This window comes from Sebastes fasciatus, chromosome 24 (genome assembly GCF_043250625.1).
Source record: "Sebastes fasciatus isolate fSebFas1 chromosome 24, fSebFas1.pri, whole genome shotgun sequence".
In the NCBI taxonomy this organism is placed as follows: Eukaryota; Metazoa; Chordata; class Actinopteri; order Perciformes; family Sebastidae; genus Sebastes; species Sebastes fasciatus.
Window position 1 is genome coordinate 14,843,921 of NC_133818.1, and position 19,909 is coordinate 14,863,829.

Consider the following 19,909-nt stretch of genomic DNA (forward strand, 5'->3'; position numbering starts at 1 on the left):
ACAATCTATTGCCTCTAACTCTGGAGCATCCCGAGGATGTGCCACTTCACCTCTATTCTTTACCTCCTATTTTTTAATTAACTATTATTTTACTGTTCCATGTGTGCATTTAGCGTTATGCATAAAATCCATTACATTTATATATATATATATATATATATTTACACATGTCACCTAATGCAGCTAATTCCAACAAAGTACACATTAATAAACATTTTTGCAATTTTACTGATTACTTTTGAACAATGTCTTTACCTTCCTTTGTGTCACAGTGTTGGAGGTGGAGCTCACGGAGAGCAGCATCCTCAGAACACTTGATGTTGAACAGCGGCCCTGCAGCCATTTTGCCAGCTGATTGGAGGAAGCTCTCATCCCATTGGACGGTCCTGTACAGTAGCTCCGCCTCCTGAGCCATGACGAACACCAGTCCAGTCAAAGCACACTGGAACACACCTGGACCAGGACACCTGAAGCTGTAGGACAAAGAGGGCCAAACTGATATAACAAGCATTTATTGGCCTGTTAGTCTCTCTCTTTTAGTCGAGGCCTCAGCAAGGAAACGAGGTTGGTTGGGATATGACATGCTTTCTTTAAAGTTGGTGGGACATATCACCACCATCCACATCTTTATCTGTGCTTATAAACTGGAGCCAAACAGCTCCATGTTGAAATCTAATTTCTGATGTTGAGGTTGAACCACGGCCTGCTCCTGGGCAGGATGCTAGCGCAGAGTTAGTTAGTTTGCTGCCACCTCAACCCAAACCTGTTGAAGGAAAAACAGAATCCTTTTTAAGAGGCAAAGCCTGTTTTAAAAAGAACGTTATCACTTATGTCTGCATACTTTTTGAAATGAAATGTAATGCTTTTAAGACCTTGACAGATAAGACTTAATACCCTTCAAGGCTAGGTGATATGTTAAAATCAATATCACCACATTAATAAAGACAATATTACAATACTGGTATGTATGTCCATATATCAAGCATATGCAAATTCACATATAAACTAGTCAAATTATTCTTGAATGCAAACTTTATCTATTCAAAATGAACCTTAAAGGGAGATTTGTCAAATATTTAATATTCTTATCAACATGGATGTGGACAAATATGCTGCTTTATGCAAATGTATTTTTCATTCACATATCTGGAGGTCACAGGTCAAGGGACCCCTTTGAAAATGGACATGACAGGTTTTCCTTGAACAGCGGACCTGCTCCGGAGCAGGTTATGTTCCAGATAAGAGATCAACTCGTATAAAAGCACCTCCTACTGACCAATCAGAGCTCGGTGAGCAGATCGTATGATAATATTACACAAATATGAAGAAGTTAGAGTCATAATCAGACTAAAAACAACACAGTTTAAACTGACTGATGCAGGAAGGACAGCTGGCTGGATGCTGTGGAGATTATCTTGCTGAACAAAACGTGTCAGTATCATAAACGTGTGTTTGCCACAGAGCTGATTTTCTGCAATAATCCAAAACCCAACGGAACAATCCCATTGGCTGTTAGTGGAGGGAACCAGAGTGATGCTAACTTCCTGTTGGCCTACAGAAATACGTCATCCCTGCAGCGCTCTACTGGTGTTGTTCATTCCTTATTAAACCCTCATAATTTGGAACCCTCAACTTTGTGAAGGATTCAGTGGGAGGAAGACTTGGGGACACGGTTTCCTGATAAAGATAGGGCACATTCCTCTTTAATCTCCTGACGACATACAATTATCCAGGTCAAAGGTTTTACATCGTCTCCACTGGTCTAAAGTAAAGCTAGCCAAGTCCATGTCTGGTGTGGATCCTGTGTGTGACCGATGCAGGCTAGCACCAGCCACCCTGTCACACTGAGTTGGTTTTGTCCAAAACTAAATATAGTTTCTGGCAATCAATATTACACTCTCTGGGTCCAGAGTTTATACGATTACCTGTATGAATATCCAGCTGTCTGCTCAGGTGAGAAGGATGTTGGAGCCTGGAGTTAAAAAAGGCACAGAATTAGTTATTTTAATAGAAATACCAACTTGTCTTAGTGTTTAATAAAGTGATGAAATACTAGAGCCACACTGTCAATACTCAACTCAAGCACCCTGTATGAGTCAGAGAGGAAATAACTTCAATGGACAACAGAATGACACAGAAGGAACTATACCAAGAACACGGGTCTCAATAATCACCATGTATTTAGCTCCTCATTTACTAACACACCAGCACCAGCACCAGCACCAGCACCAGCACCAGCACCAGCACCAGCACCAGCACCAGCACCAGCACCACCTCCTGGACTGATGGTGGTCCTGCCAGTGACGAGAGCTCCGAGGCCAAGTTTAGTAAATAAATGATAGTTCAGTGATCTTCACTCCACACTATTAACTTCTGCAGGTGAATGCAGTCTAAGTTATTAAATGAATGTCTGCCTGCTGGTGTAATACACTACAGTTCTTCAGTGGTAGATCCTTGATAAATGTCCAAGTAAAGTCATCCATGGTTTAAACTGGAGGATTTCACACCGTACAACTGCTCCTTTCTCACCTTTTTGTCGTCCTCCGGTAGGTTTTCTTCCACATTCAGTTTGACATCTGAGTCCCCTGAAAGTGAAAGAGAATATTGATGAATATTGTTCAAATAGACGTGATCTTAACAGCTGGAACAAAGATGGAACTGAGTAACAGTTTTGTTGTACAATGAGGACATTCTCATTTTAAGATCAGATGTGAATGTACAATAGTTTGATGAATGGGCGAAGTTGTTTCAATACTCACATTCTTTGGGTCTGGCAGCTCTGTAGACCTCCTTGTCTGTACTGTAGAGATCAACACAGACCCAAAAGTTATAGAACAAGTTTAAAATAATTGTCCGTTCTTTGAATTAGCATCAATCTATCAGAATTAAATGCTTATCATCATATCTGCACCATGAAGACTACAACTGACTGCTGACAATCATGTTCTGTGCCTATGTAGGTAAATGTAGCTTTGCATTATCAGGTTGCCTTTTATTGTTTGTGGAAGAAGGAAAGAATGCAGAGAAGAAAAGAAACATAGGATGTGGGGGGGGGGCGGTAGCTCAGTCTGACGGCTCTGGAACCGGAGGGTCCCCGGTTCCTGTCGGGGGGCCCCGGACCCCCAAACTGCTCCCCGGGCGCTGTATAGTAGCTGCCCACTGCCCCTAATACTAGGATGGGTAGATGCAGAAGGTAACATCACTGGGTGCTGTGCTGTGTTCAATGTACTGTGTGACAATAACAATTACACATTTACACATGAAAAAGAGGAGAAACTGCACTCAGTGGGAGAAATCCCTGATTTCTTGTGCCAGGTGAAGCTTCCTCTGCAGAGTGACAGTTCTCACCCAACAGAGCAGGAACCCAAGGCTCGGTTCCCAGTAGAGATACCTTGAATCCCAGTAGAAGGACCTCTGGTAATTTGGCTGTGAGGGTTCTCATCCTTGTTGCTGCACTAGCAACTCTTAAGCTTTGTTTATACTGACGTGAGACGCCGTGGCGAGGGCCTGCGGAGATGGCGAGCACGCTACGAGCATACACAGAGGCGTTTATGCTCAGAGCGTTGTTCGCTGCAGTATGCTCCGAAACGCCAGGAGGCGTACAAACAAGATATCAAGTGGATCAGCAAGAAGTCAACGAGTGGTACCGGAGAGGAGAGTAGGTTGCCTGGCAACAATAGTAAACACCGACGTACGTACCGCCAAACATTACATCTGTGTACTGTAATTATTACTGTGACCTCCTGACCTCCAAGTCTAAACTACTTCCTGTCTCTCGGTGCTTCCCCTCGGGTCGCTGCTCTTTACATCAGACCTTTTTATCTTTAACAAAACGATCTCTCAGATTCTTTCACAGCCTGCAGCAGAAAACCTCTTTTTACCCAGAGTGAGGAATATTTCTTTACAAGTATTTAATGTCATGTGACTGTCCCTGTGGTCATGTGACTGTCCCTGTGGTCATGTGATTGTCCCCATGGTCATGTGATTGTCCCCATGGTCATGCGACTGTCCCTGTGGTCATCCCTGTGGTCATGTGACTGTCCCTGTAGTCATGTGACTGTCCCTGTGACTCTCCCCGTGGTCATGTGACTGTTTCTGTGACTGTCCCCGTGGTCATGTGACTGTCCCTGTGACTGTCCCTGTGGTCATGTGACTGTCCCTGTGACTGTCCCTGTGGTCATGTGACTGTCCCTGTGACTGTCCCTGTGGTCATGTGACTGTCCCTGTGACTGTCCCTGTGGTCATGTGACTGTCCCTGTGACTGTCCCTGTGACTCTCCCTGTGGTCATGTGACTGTTTCTGTGACTGTCCCTGTGGTCATGTGACTGTCCCTGTGGTCATGTGATTGTCCCCGTGGTCATGTGACTGTCCCTGTGACTGTCCCTGTGGTCATGTGACTGTCCCTGTGGTCATGTGACTGTCCCTGTGGTCATGTGATTGTCCCCGTGGTCATGTGACTGTCCCTGTGGTCATGTGATTGTCCCCGTGGTCATGTGACTGTCCCCGTGGTCATGTGACTGTCCCTGTGTCCATTACAATACTTTAGTCTTATTCTTTCAGCTCCAACCCCGGCGGTGTGAAACAGACTTGGGAGAAAGTAAATAATAAATCTATAAACATAATTCACAGCGGTAAGCAGGCTTACTTTCACATCTTCTAATCACCCACAGCATACATAAAAGTATTGGTAGCAAAGTAACCAAGGCAACACATTCAGTCTGATGGACTGTAGGAACACGACTCTGACGTGTCTCACAGCAACATACGGCTCAAGAAGCTGATTCAGATGAGTGACTATATGAATATCATATATGAATATATGATAAGAGATCATGTACTGATTTTGTGTTATTGTGGTTATATAAATGTCATTTATGTCCGTTTCACACCGCTGGGTTTGCAGCTGAGAGAAGAAGGCTACATTATTGTTATACAGGTCATAACAATACATGTGATCACATTAACTCAGCAGAGTACACAAAGTAGTTCTAGTCAGATCTATGGTGCTCTAGACGGGGCAGTGATATTACAAGTCTGTTCATTTACACATTCACACAGTCGGTGACCTTTCTGCATGTGTCAGTTTAAACTGTGTTGCTTTTAGCCTGGATTATGTCTCTATGTAATATTATCTTATGATCCACACAGTGGAAATAAACTGCTGAGAGTCCTGAGAGCATCATTACTGCAGAAACAGAGAGCTTTTCACTGCTCACTTTAATGATGGATTTACTGCTGCTAGGTTGGTTTCAGTCACATTTCAATGTTTCATCTACTTTTAAATATTACATGACAAATATGTAAATATCAGGGCTGTCAATCCATTAAAATATTTAGTCGTGATTAATCGCATGATTGTCCATAGTTAATCGTGATTAATCTCAAATTAATCGCACATTTTACAACCTAAAAATCACAAGGTGCGTTAAAGTAATTAGTGGTGTTAAAACAAACTAGCGTTAACGCGTTATTATTGCGTTAACTTTGACAGCCCGACTAAATATGGAGTCTTTTTGGACAAGGAGATCAAACAGAGCGTTTCAGACAGAGGGTGTAAAGAGGTGCTGCAGCACAGCCGCTAGAAGAAAAGTAAAGTGTTTTTTGAACATTAAAGCATGTAAACATGTTCTAGTAGAAACCCAAAATACAAGTATGAACCTGAACATCAGCCTGATAGGTCCTCTTTAAAGGTCCTACATGTTCATTGCAGTGGTCCCCAGAGGTGTTCCACCAACCACTGCCCCATTGCCACGTGGGTAAACCTTGGGAGGTACGATGGCTAGGGGAGTAAACCCTGATCACAAATCTGCAGTTGGGGACAGGCACAGGCGGAGTCCAGTAGACCGGACAATCGGCAGTCCCCTGCAGCTCCATCCAGATGAAGGTCGTCACGAGTTTCTCATGCCACTGGAAGTCTGTCTGGTGGAGTCAAGATGGTGGGAGTGAGGACTGCGCACCCACACCCTCACCCTAATCCTCTCCCTGCGCAAGCCCCTTGCTCCAACCCCCCTAAAGCCCTGTGGCGATATGGAATGGCGGCAGGCACAGGCCAAGGATGTGGCTGGGAGTGCCTAGCCAAACCATGCACGCAGGCGGCAATGGAGTGATGGTCGCCGAGATACGGGATGGAGCAGCGTGTCCCCTCGGCAGCTTCCATTGCGTCTGAGCAGCCCCACACTGCTCACCCCGAATGGGGAAGGACCTAGAAAAGGTGGTCTGAAAATTGTCTGCTCCTCCTACTCCGGACGGTGAACCGCAACCGTCGGAGCATCCCTTTACTGCGGTCGAAAAACAAAGAAAATTAACTTGCACGTCGCTTCGTGGAACGTTCGCACACTCTTGGATATGGCTGTAACACCTGGCAGACCCCACCGCAGAACAGCACTTGTGGCTCTCGAGCTTGCTAAGTACAAAATTGACATTGCAGCACTTAGCGAGACCAGGCTACATGGAGAGGACTCCCTGACAGAAGTCGGTACAGGTTACACTTTCTTCTGGAAAGGGGTCCCCGAAGGCACACATCGCCTCCATGGTGTGGGTTTTGCAGTGAAGACCCAACTGCTGCAACGGATCCCTGACTCCCCTATCGGCATCAATGAACGACTGATGACGTGGCGAATTCCCCTTACAAAGGGACGCTCTGCCACCCTCATCAGTGCCTACGCACCGACCTTGGATGCAGAACACATTGTCAAAGAGGACTTTTACAGAAGTCTTGACTCCATCATCCAGAAAACCCCAGCTACAGATAAGCTCATACTTATGGGAGACTTTAATGCCAGAGTGGGCACAGAGCATCACGTCTGGAGTAAGATCCTAGGCCAGCATGGAGTGGGGAAAATGAATAGCAACGGGCTACGGCTCCTCTCCCTCTGCGCGGAACATCGCCTGGTCATTACAAACACCACCTTCCAGATGAAGAACAGGCTTAAAACCACCTGGCAACACCCCCGCTCAAAACACTGGCACCTCCTGGATTACATCATCGTCCGCCAAAAGGACAGACAGGACGTTCTCATCACCCGCGTCATGCGCGGGGCTGAATGCTGGACTGACCACCTTATGGTCAGATCCAAACTCCGTATGGGTATTCAACCACGTCACCCAAAGACCGCCCCAGTCAGAAAACTAAACTGCACAGCACTCAACAACCCCGACACTATAGGCAACCTCCAACAACTCCTTGCAAGAAACCTCAACCAAGTTCCAGAGGAACCCACTGATTGGTCAGCTCTGCGCACAGCCATCCACGCTGCAGCCTCGGAAGCACTTGGCCTGTCAAGGAAACGTCATCAGGACTGGTTTGACAACAACTCCACAGAAATAAAATCACTCCTCAAAGCAAAGCATGAAGCCCACATAGCTCTCCTGGCAAACCCTGGATCCTCCACTCTGAAAGCCACTTTTGCCAAAGCAAGAGCTACAACCCAGCATGCGCTCCGGACCATGGAAGACGCATGGTGGATGCAGAGGGCACAAGAAATCCAAAAGTTTGCAGACCGTAACAACACCCAGGGCTTCTATGATGCCATCAAAGCCATATATGGCCCCAGGAAGCAGACCATCGCCCCTGTCCGATCAGCAAACGGGAACACTCTTCTCAAGGACCGCCATGATATTCTTGGCCGCTGGGCGGATCATTTTGAGACCCTCCTCAACCACAGAAACCCCGTTGATCTCCATATCCTCAATACACTCCCAGACCTTCCACCAATCCTCCCTCTTGACACTCCACCACAGTTCTCTGAAATTCATAAAGCCATTGAAAGCCTAAAGAACAACAAAAGTGCAGGACCTGATGGCATCCCAGCAGAGATCCTCAAACATGGGGGGCTCCTCCTCACACACCGCCTACATCTCTTGATCATAAACATCTGGAAGTCTGAGATAGTCCCTCAGGATTGGAAGGACGCTAACATTGTGGTCATCTACAAACAGAAGGGCGACAGAGCCATCTGTGGGAACAGCCGCGGAATCTCTCTCCTCTCCACCGCAGGGAAAGTGCTGGCAAAGATCATGCTCAATAGGCTGGTGGAGTACATTTCGGAAAGTGCTCTCCCAGAAACGCAATGTGGCTTTCGGAAGACCAGATCCACTACTGACATGATCTTTGTTTTACGGCAGCTGCTGGAGAAGAGCAGAGAACAACGCAAGGACCTGTACATAGCCTTCATCGACCTCAGCAAAGCCTTTGACACCATAAACCGTGAGTTGCTCTGGAAACAGCTCTCAAAACTTGGGGTACCACCCAAGTTTCTTTCCATCCTGCAGCAACTGCATGATGGAATGCAAGCCAGAGTTCTCACAGGAGGACTCCAGTCAGAGCCCTTCAAGGTCAACACTGGGGTGAAACAGGGCTGTGTCTTGGCACCGGTCTTGTTCAATCTCCTCCTCTCAGCCACTACCCACCTCTTCCACCATACCCTGGGACACAGAGATGGAGTTCACCTGGAGCACCGCCTTGATGGAAGTCTATTCAACATCCGACGGCTCCAGGCCTACACAAAGACAAAGACATGCCAAATCCATGAGCTCCAATACGCAGATGACTGCGCTGTCTTTGCACATAGCCCAGAGTCCATGCAGCATGCCCTTAACACAATCTCCAGCCTATACCAGTCCTTTGGTCTCCAGGTCAATATTCAAAAAACCGAAGTCATGGCACAACTCACTTCCCAACCTCCTTAACTCCCTAACTTTCAAATAGGTGGTGTTCCACTCACAGTAGTTCACCAGTTCACCTATCTTGGCTCCACAATCTCCTCAGACTGCTCCCTTGACACTGAAATAAACAGTCGCATCAACAAAGCCTCATCAGCCTTTGGGCGACTCCGTAGAAGGGTATTCCAAAACAAAAACCTAAAGATCAGTACCAAGGTGGCTGTTTACAACGCGGTATGTGCCTCCACCCTGCTCTATGGGGCAGAAAAATGGACCCCATACAGACGGCATATCAAAAACTTGGAGGCCTTCCACATTCGATGCCTCCAAAAAATCCTCGGCCTCTCTTGGGAAGACCGGGTGCCTCACACAGAGATCCTTTCCATGACCAACTCCATCTGCATGGAAGCAGCATTAGCAAAAAAAAATCTCCGCTGGATAGGGCATACTATCCGCATGCCTGACCACCGCTTGCCCCGCCAAGCCCTCTATGGGCAACTCAGCAACGCAAAACGGGCTGCTGGCGGACAAAAGAGGCGCTACAAGGACTACACTAAAGACCTCCTCAAGCGCTGCAACATAAACCCCACCCATCTGGAACATCTGGCACTTGATAGGTCAGCCTGGCAGGTCACCTGTGCCAGAGCAACCGAACAAATACACCACACCACCCAACAGAGGAGGACCGAAAGGCGTGCCCAACGACACCAGCGGGCAGCCGGCATTACAACAACATCTGGGCTCCCGTGCCCCATCTGCGGGCGAGTGTGTGGCTCACGCATCGGCCTCCACAGCCACATGAAGTGGCACCAGCGCCAACGACGCTGAACCCCCTCCCCCACCACCCAACCCCCTGGAGCAATCGTCATCATCGGACACGATGGACAGCTAAGAAGACATGTTCATACACAGACTGAACAGTAAAACCTCAGCTGTGATTACTGGACTTCAGCAGAGGTTCTGGTCTTTATAAAGACCACATGGTTACTAAATGTAACCATGGTTCTATGATGGTTCTATCTCTCAATGAGAGAACAAACACTTTATGATCAGATTTGATGGTACGACAGTTTGATGGATGAGGACCACTGTCTCTATACATGATGTGATACTGTCAGCTGTAATCCAGCTTTATTTCCTGGAGACATGAACACAACAACAACATCTTCTTCACATCGACTCAAACACATGATCACAACAAGCTTCTGGCTGATCGGATTGGCTGATTGTTCTCTCTCTCTCTGTGTGTCAACGTTCTCCTCTCACAGCTTAACGGAGGAAACACATCACAACAATACTGCTGAAACCAGCATGGACCGACTCCGACCCTCTACTGACCTCAGAGTCTCCAGTCTACAGTGTGAACTCTTCACAAGATCAGACAGCTGCTTCACGTCTGAATCCTGCAGGTTGTTCTCTCTCAGATCCAGCTCTCTCAGATGGGAGGGGTTGGACTTCAGAGCTGAGGCCAGAGAAGCACAGCTGATCTCTGACAAACTGCAGTTCCTCAATCTGAATAAAGAATAAATGATGAAGATAAAAATCACTTTATAATCCAGTCAGATGTGTTCAGGTTTTAAATGTGTAGCTCAACATTACTATGTCCTAATCAATGAGCTTTTCCCTAAAATGAGTAGAGTGACTTTGTCATTGTGTTATTGTGGATCATCATAATGTCAGCCTTCTACAGACATCATCCAAATGTCACCACAACATTCATACACCTGTTCATGTCAACACACATCAATAACATGCTGCTGATCTCGGTGTTCATCTATGTATGTGTGCTGAAGGATCAATATCGATGATCAGACATTATTTGTGGAACATGTTGAAACAATCAGAAACCAGAGAAATATTTCTACTTCATTAAGTAAACTTGATCAATTCAGAACAAATATTCAGGGTTCCTACACATTTTACATTTTACATTCCAGACTTTTCCAGACTTCTCTGTAGATTTTTCAGACCATATTTGACTTTATGACTCGGGGTTCAGAGGGCGCTGTTACAAGACTACAGCCCCCCGCCCCACCATGGTTGAGATGTCAAACCATTTTCCTCAAAGTTTGCATCCAGCTCTCTTTTCCCCATTTGTAATTGTTAACCAACCAGGCTTTGTGTTTGGGATCATCAAGCCAGCCCTCAGAACACTTTACTCATCGTGGTCGTTCAGTCTACAGTCCTACAGAGAAAGCTGGACGACGTTCTGCTGTCAAACATCCTGCTCTAGGTGAATCACAATGATGCCGCCCCTCTATTAGCACCAGGGACAGACTGGGACACAAACCCATCCCAGGACTTTGAGACGGAGAGGTGTCTTATGTGAGCGGCCGGAGGGCGCGAGACGAAACATTGTGGGTTAGTAATTTTACCACTAATAGAGTTTTAGTGGTATAAAGAGAATGTGATGATGATGATGAAGACCTTCAAGACTCTTCATCGTGGATGACACCTCCTCAGTTTGTATCAGCACGTCACCACTGAATCAAAACAAGACCGGCTAGCTGGAACACTGGTCACAGTTCATCACGTTCATGATGTAAATCACTGAGCCAATCAGATTTCAGCCAGAACGAGGATCAGTCCAAATTAGGAGGGGCCGCTCGTCCCCCCCCCCTCAATATGTAAACTATTAGATTGTCCCAGTCTGACAGGCAGCGTTCTGCTCTGTGCCGTCTGCCTGCAGTTACCGGTTACTTTTTATTATTATATTATTATTGTTATGTTGCTCATGAAGAATAGTTGGCCCACATTTGGCTGCCAAAGTGCCGCCCTAGGCGGTTGCCTAGTCGGCCTCTATGGAGGCATCGGCCCTGGCTGTGACGTTCAGGCGTAGAGGCAGCTCTGTAGGATTGTGCGTTCAGTCAGATCCTACTTCCTGTGCTGCTTTCAACGACATCAAGCTCTCTCTGGCCCGCGCTCTCTCACACAGTAGTAAACATTGTGGCTGCACCGGCTGCTCCAAACACCATGAAAAACACTCTGCTTGTATGATCTATTTATTTTTTAGAAATTCTGAATTTGATATCTTAGAAAGCAGAATAGGGGCAACAGTCTGGAAACAGACATGTTTTTCCATTCTCTCTTTTCTTTTTTCCATACTCATCCAGACCTGGAAATGACTAAAATCAAATTCCATACTTCTCCATACTGCGTAGGAACCCTGAATATTAGTTGAGAGGATCTTCTATATCCAGATGTGACCATTTACCAACAATGATAAACATTCATTTACTTTAACAACTAACAGTGGACATTTTCTACACTTTCTTTAAGAAACACAAGTCTTTTGTGACTGCAGACTAGATTTAGTTCAAGAAACATGAAAATATGAAGAAAAGGACATTAACAACTTTATGGATGTAAGTTATGTTTGCACATAAATCAGGTTCAATTGTTAATTAAACATATAAGATCTCTAATAGTAACAGAGAGTCAGTGAACTGACCTCAGAGTCTCCAGTCTACAGTGTGGACTCTCCAGAAAACCACACAGAACCTTCACTCCTGAATCCTGCAGGTCGTTGTCACTCAGCTCCAGCTCTCTCAGATGGGAGGGGTTGGACTTCAGAGCTGAGACCAGAGAAGCACAGCTGATCTCTGACAACCTGCAGCTCATCAATCTGAATAAAGAATAAATGATGAAGATAAAAATCACTTTATAATCCAATCAGATGTGTTCAGGTTTTAAATGTTTAGCTCAACATCACTATGTCCTAATCAATGATCTTTTCCCTAAAATGAGTAGAGTGACTTTGTCATTGTGTTATTATGGATCATCATAATGTCAGCCTTCTACAGACATCATCCAAATGTCACCACAACATTCATACACTTGTTCATGTCAACACACATCAATAACATGCTGCTGATCTCAGTCAAGTCTGGAATTAGAGGATCAATATCAAATCAGACTTGTTGGACTTCATTACTTCATTTATTACATGGCCTTCTTCTCACTGTATCTGCTAGCCTAGCAGGTTTATGTCATTTACAGGAAAGGTCCACATTTGTTCAAGTGTGTCTGTAAACAACAGCCACATGTCATATGTACATTAAAAGAGTTATTGGTGGCAGTAATCCTTCCTCCTGTGAAGTGGTCCCTTCATAACACAACTACACTGTAAGAAATGACTTCACAAGTTCAAGTGAAACTAATATGAAGATTCAGCAGTCTGAGTCGACAAATCAAAGTTACAGACTGTTTAGTACCAAATTCCCTCTTTGAGTTACTATTCCTCCTGCAGCTCAACAAGGAAACTGTCAAACACAACATGCTGACTGGATACATACTAAGGCTGGACAATATATCCATATCATATCCATATCTTGATATGAGACTAGATATCGTCTTTGATTTTGGATATCCTAATATCTAGGGTTGTCAAAGTTAATCGTTTTAACGCCACTATTTTCTTTAACGCATTAATGCAATCGATCTTCCGGAGGTTATAGCAGCTCAGTTTTAAAGCTAGAGTGAAGATACTGGTATCATAGGAAACTGGAAAACCTGATGAATCCATCAGTACCAACCATGTCAAACTAGCTCGTCGGGAAGGAGGTTAAATAACGCTCCAAACTCACTCTAAAGTTTGGCGAGGAAAAACTGTCATGGGCATCTCCAAAGGGGTCTCTTGACCTCTGACCTCCAGATAAGTGAATGTAAATGGGTTCTATGGGTACCCACGAGTCTCCCCTTTACAGACATGCCCACTTCATGATAATCACATGCAGTTTGGGGCAAGTCATAGTCAAGTCAGCACACTGACACACTGACAGCTGTTGTTGCCTGTTGGGCTGCAGTTTGCCATGTTATGATTGGAGCATATAATTTTATGCTAAATGCAGTACCTGTGAGGGTTTCTGGACAATATCTGTCATTGTTTTGTGTCTTAATTGATTTACAATAATAAATATATACATACATTTACATAAATCATATTTGTCCACTCCCATGTTGATAAGAATATTAAATACTTGACAGATCTCCCTTTAAGGTTCATTCAGAACAGATACAAACATTGTGAATAATTAGCGATTAATCGTGATTAAATATTTTAATGGATTGACAGCCCTAGTAATATCGTGTTGTGTTGTAAGTGTCATCTCTTCCTGGTTTTAAAGGCTACATTACAGTAAAGTGATGTCATTCTCTGAACTTACCAGACTGTTCTAGCTGTTCTATTATTGGTCATTTACACAAAAAAATATTATGATATTTGATTTTCTCCAAGTCACCCAGCCCTAATACATCTAACTCAGACTGCTGAAGCCTCTGATTAGTTTAAGATCAACTTTACAGGTCATTTTACACAGAACAAGACTGTGGATTTAGTCCTCATCTCGTAACACTCAGGTTATACGGGGGTTGCTTCACAGACAGAAGGAATGATGACAGACATCAATAACTCTTTGAATGTTCATATGAACATGTGAGTATTGTATTCAGATAAATGCTGACATGAAAACAGATCACAGTTAGATCTGCTGTCAAAAAGAACGTGGGAATAACTTAGAACCATAGAGACCTCTGATTAGATGGTGTCGTTCATAATCATCACTTGTGTGCCTTTAAGTTGGTGCAATACGTGTTTGTTGAAGAGTGCTGCACCTTTAGACATGTTCAAATAGAGCGCTACAGGAATGAGTCCTAAAACCCAGAAATGAATTAGCATTTTAGCACTTCCTGTTCCCTCGTCTGGAAGTCAATGGGTTTTTAGTTAGATGGCTGAAATAAGGTCTGTGGTTAAAGGTCCAGTGTGTAGGATCTGGAGGTATCTAGTGGTGAGGTGAGGAGATTGCAACCAACTGAAGCCTCTCCTGTGTGCCAAGCATGTTGGAGAGCTACGGTGGCCGACGTGAAAACGTGAATGTCCCTCTCTAGAGCCATCTGGAGCAGAGCCAGTGTGTAGAGAGTGTATGTACAAACTACATAAACTACAGTCAGTGAACTGACCTCAGAGTCTCCAGTCTACAGTTTGGACTCTTCAGTCCAGCAGAAAGCAGCTTCACTCCTGAATCCTCCAGGATGTAGTTGTGACTCAGGTCCAGCTCTCTCAGATGGGAGGGGTTGGACTTCAGAGCTGAGGCCACAACTTCACAGTGAGTAACTGAGAGTACACAGCTAGAAAGTCTGTGATGACACAAAAATTACAAAATACATTATTATGAAAGAGGACAGTTTATATTTACTTCATGCATTTGATGACTAAACAGTTTGATATAAACTTCTTTAATCAACATTTACTCCTCACATCAGTGGTTCAGCTAATCTTATCTCACTGGTTGACATGAAACAATAATTCTCATCACTCTCTCTCAAACCTGCAGACTTTTAATCTTTGTTTTTCTTTAATCTTGCAGATGAAGAGAGAGAACATGTAGTTACATTGAGGCTTCCCTAATGTCCAGTCTGTCAGTGTGATCTGATCCCAGGTCTTTGCTAGCTACATGCTGCTTTCAGGTTCACGTCCATAAATGGGAAAATTCAGTGACGGCTGCCAAACGGTTGAGAAATTAAACAAATTGCTATAATATTAGACCTGTACATAATTAAACATTCATATAACTAGATATTTTGATGACTGCATGGCGTTTTGTCATTAACACTCTTTTCTGAGCATCAAACGTATTCAGCTCACAAACACAATGAATGAACCAATGAGGTTGCATTATTTACAACATAATGACATCAGAAAGATGATATCAGTGTATCAGCATTAAAAACAGAACATTGATCTTTGGTTTGTATAAGATCTCTTAAAAAGTCTGAATTCTACCATTCTGCTGTTATATATTCATCAGACTGCTGTTATTGGTGGAAGCTGTGTATTTCCTGTTACTACTCTTCTCTACAGCAACAAGAGAGAGAAACACCAGAGTTTCCTTCTGTGAGTAACAGAATAAAAGGAAAGACTTCAAAACAAGATGATGGAACACAACTTGAATTCATTAGCAATAAAATGCACCATTGCTCGATTCAACACACTCAGGGGTTTTACAACGACTATCTTTGTCTCGTATGACCAGTAGTTTACGGTGGCTAATGCTAGAGTTGGGTTGATTTTCGGTTTTGCCGGTCCGGTCCGGTCCGGTGTACGAGCTTAAACCGGTTTGATTTTATGCTAACGACACGTTCTGGCAAATTAAAAAGTAGCCGACATCAACAGCCTGTGTCGACAGAGTCACAGTGCTAAATCCAGCCTGTATTGCATTACTAATAAGCAATATGACAACGTGATTAACGTAATATTATGATATAATGTTGGTGTATAAACAAGAAGAGGTTTGTTTACTAGGAAGTTCATGTGTTTTTTGGGGTGACGAGACGAGACATGGCAGAGCTGGTCTCAAAGAAAACTAAAACTACAGCAACATGGCAACAGTTTGGATTTGAAGCCAACGAAAGAGATGAACCCAAAAACACACGAGGTAAGGTGTAATGTGGTGCAAGTCCTATTGAAAGCAAACCCCAGCACCAGGACTCTGATCCCAGGACCGCCCCGACTCCCCGCCGGATCAGCAAACGCTCTGTTGCTGCCGTTACACCGGTTAGACCCAGCACTCCACCAGACAGCTGATCTTTTGTTTTTTTCATTTGTTTTACCAGGTTCACATGTCGTCTCCATCACCCCAAAACATAAATAAGAAAAAACTGTCAAATGTAACAATTATTAGAAATAAATAGAATAAGTGTTCATTAACTTAACAGCAAGAAACACAAACTACTGAAACATTTTGAACTCAACATTTGAAACAGCTCAAGAACATCTGTGACAAAACACAAATACATATTTATGTAATAAACACGTGGAACATTTATAAGAATATTATATTTTAAGAATAATTTATATTGTGTATATTTGAAGAACTAAACTAGTAATCTACACTGATCTATAAAGTTAATCACATCTGGACTTACAGAGCTTTTCTGCAGTTCCTCACAGCTGGAATCAGTCTCCGTTGTCCCTCCCGTGATGTCTTGTACTTATGCAGGTCAAACTCATCCAGAACCTCCTCTGACATCTGCAGCATGTAGGCCAGAGCTGAGCAGTGGATCAAAGAGAGTCTCTTCTCCGATCTGTTCTCTGACTTCAGGAACTCTTTGATGTCCTGATGTACCGAGTGGTTGTTCATCTCCGTCAGACAGTGGAAGATGTTGATGCTTCTGTCAGGAGAGGATTCATACATGTTCATCTCCTTCAGGTTGTTGATGGCTCTCCGGATGATTTCTGGACTGTTGTCTGTCTGACCCAGCAGACCTCCTAAGAGTCTCTGGTTGGACTCCAGAGAGAGGCCATGAAGGAAGCGAACAAACAGGTCCAGGTGGCCATTTTTACTTTCAAGGGATTTCTCCATGGCTCTCCTCAGGAAGTCATCCAGGGTTGAATGAACATATTTTTTTCCCAGGAAGTCCTTCAGTACCTCTGTGTTGCTGTTTGTGTAACAGTGGAACATGTAGACTGCAGCCAGAAACTCCTGAATGCTCAGGTGAACAAAGCAGTAGACTGTTTTCTGGAAGATCACACACTCTCTTTTGAAGATCTCTGTACAAACTCCTGAGTACACCGAGGCCTCTGTGACATCCAGACCACACCGCTCCAGGTCTTCTTGGTAAAACATGATGTTTCCTTTCTCCAGATGTTCAAACGCCAGCCTCCCCAGCTTCAGAAGAACTTCCCCGTCAACCACCGTCAGCTCTTGTGGACTCGTCTCATGTCCCTCACCGTACTTCTGCTTCTTCCTCTTTGTCTGAACCAACAGGAAGTGTGAGTATAGGTCAGTCAGGGTCTTGGGCAGCTCTCCTCTCTGGTCTGTAGTCAACATGTGGTCCAGAACTGTAGCAGTGATCCAGCAGAAGACTGGGATTAGACACATGATGTGGAGGCTCCTGGATGTCTTGATGTGTGAGATGATTCTGCTGGACAGCTCTTCATCACTGACTCTCCTCCTGAAGTACTCCTCCTTCTGGGCGTCAGTGAAGCCTCGTACTTCTGTTACCCTGTCAACACATGCAGGAGGGATCTGATTGGCCGCTGCAGGTCGGGAAGTTATCCAGACGAGAGCTGAGGGAAGCAGATTCCCCTGGATGAGGTTTGTCAACAGCACGTTGACTGATGACTTCTGGGTGACATCAGACACAACCTCATTGTTCTTGAAATCCAGTGAAAGTCTGCTTTCATCCAGGCCGTCAAAGATGAACAGAACTTTACAGACAGCGAGCTTCTCTGCTGTGACCTTCTGTAATGTTGGATGGAAAACATGGAGCAGCATGAGAAGACTGTACTGCTCATCTCTGATCAAGTTCAGCTCCCTGAACGAAAGCAGAACCACCAGACTGACATCTTGGTTCTCCAAGCCCTCTGCCCAGTCCAGAGTGAACTTCTGCACTGAGAAGGTTTTTCCAACGCCAGCGACGCCGTTCGTCAGAACGACTCTGATGTGTCCCTGTTGGTCAGGTAAGGCTTTAAAGATGTCCTGGCACTTGATTGGAGTGTCATGGAGGCTCTTCTTCTTGGAAGCTGTCTCAAGCTGCCTCACCTCATGTTGGGTATTAACCTCTTCACTCTGTCCCGCTGTGATGTAGAGCTCAGTGTAGATCCTGTTGAGGAGGATTCCACTTCCTGTTTCATCCGTTCCTTCAGTCACACATTCACATCTCCTCCTCAGACTGATCTTATGTTCATCTACAACCTCCTGCAGACCTCTATCTGCTGAAAGAGAAGGACAAAAGTTAAAAATAAAGAAGATGTGACAATCTGCTTATTATTTTTATTGCCAATATTGAAGTGATCAATATAAAGTAAATAAAAAAGCAGTAAAGGTTAAACAGTCTAGTTTTAGTGGAAGATGCTCCTTTTTCTCTCAGTCGGTGTACATGTTTGATTGACAGCAGAGGAGGCGGAGCATAAACATTAGGTTTAATCTCACTGTGACGACATTTACTGATGAACGTTGGATGTAATGAATGAAATGCAGAGGAGGAAAGTGAAACTAAAAGTGTCCGTCTCCACAGTAAATCATGTTGAGTATTTGAGGGTTATTTATTTATGTCTCTCTTGTTTTCTCTGTCTTTTTGGCTGGACCGCAGACGGCCAGCCCTACAACCCTAAAAGTCTGTCACTGAGTGATGAAGTTACACGATTGGTCGTCTGAGTGTAGGAGTTTCCTCATTGACCTCTGGATCGTACGCCAACGTTGGTGTATGTATATATGTCTATGGCTTGAACGGCCAGTTGAGTGGAGCAGGGCGTCTCCTAGTGTCCTCGCAGGACCTGGTGGGACTTTTATGACTTTTTATGTATTAAAAGAACAAGTAGTGTTTTCAGACATGGAGACGTCAGCAGACAGATGTAGAGTCTTACTTTGTACAGTGCTGGTCTGACCGGCTGGCTGCAGTCCAGCTCTGGTTCTGGATCTTTGTCCACACTGGGGACAGGAGGAGTCTCCTGATGAAGCAGACCGGTCCAAGTATGAGGTGATGCACTGTCTGCAGAACCAGTGTCCACAGCTGGTAGAGACTGGATCCTTCAGGACGTCCTGACACAAAGCACAGCAGGACAGCTGCTCCTCCACAGAGACATCACTCCTCTTCCTGTGAAGACATGTCTTTATAACTAAAAGGCTTTGTTGATTGGCCGACACTGTCTCAAAGCTCAGATGGTCACAGGGAACAGTTAAAGTGTTGTTACTTTTCTGTTTGAATTCAGCATTCAGTCTGTGATGACAGTGTTCCTTTTATTTCAACTCTCCTGCTTTCATAAACACTAATGAGCTGAATTTTACTATCTGGCTGTCTTATTAACCTCTTTACGATCCAACGGACGATATTCTGTCTTTCAGAGGTTGTAGCGGCTCAGTTTTAAAGCTATAGTGAAGATACTGGTAACATGTGAAACTAGAAGACCTAAAGAATCCATCGTTACCAACCACGTCATGCTAGCTTGTCGGGAAGAACGCTCTGACCTCCAGATATGTGAATGTAAATGGGTTCTATGGGTACCCACGAGTCTGCCCTTTACAGACATGCCCACTTTATGATAATCACATGTCATAGTGAAGTCAGCACGCTGACAGCTGTTGTTGCACGTTGGGTTTCAGAGGGGTCCCGCCTCCGTGGCCGTCCTCCTGATCAGTTTCTCCTGTCTGTCCTGTCCCCGGGTCGTACGCCTGAGTTTTCCTGCCCCGTCCCTGTTCAGCGCCCGGCCGCTAGCCCCCTTAATCCCTCCTCCGGACTCCCTCCACCC

At 44.7% G+C, this 19,909-nt stretch overlaps 2 protein-coding genes across 2 annotated transcripts in view; both read right to left on the reverse strand.

Moving 5' to 3' along the window:
• LOC141762853 (uncharacterized) overlaps positions 1-19,909 on the reverse strand; it is a 500,458-nt gene that overhangs the window by 4,776 nt on the left and 475,773 nt on the right. Inside the window, 5 exon segments of the mRNA XM_074626949.1 lie at positions 256-473; positions 1,926-1,972; positions 2,530-2,585; positions 2,760-2,800; positions 10,000-10,173. Coding sequence (XP_074483050.1) covers positions 256-473; positions 1,926-1,972; positions 2,530-2,585; positions 2,760-2,800; positions 10,000-10,173 — 536 coding nt within the window.
• The window catches only part of LOC141762872 (protein NLRC3-like), an 88,216-nt gene continuing 85,180 nt past the window's right edge, over positions 16,874-19,909 (reverse strand). Inside the window, exon 6 of the mRNA XM_074627014.1 lies at positions 16,874-17,261. Coding sequence (XP_074483115.1) covers positions 17,186-17,261 — 76 coding nt within the window. The 3' untranslated portion in view covers positions 16,874-17,185. The remainder of the gene's footprint in view (positions 17,262-19,909) is intronic.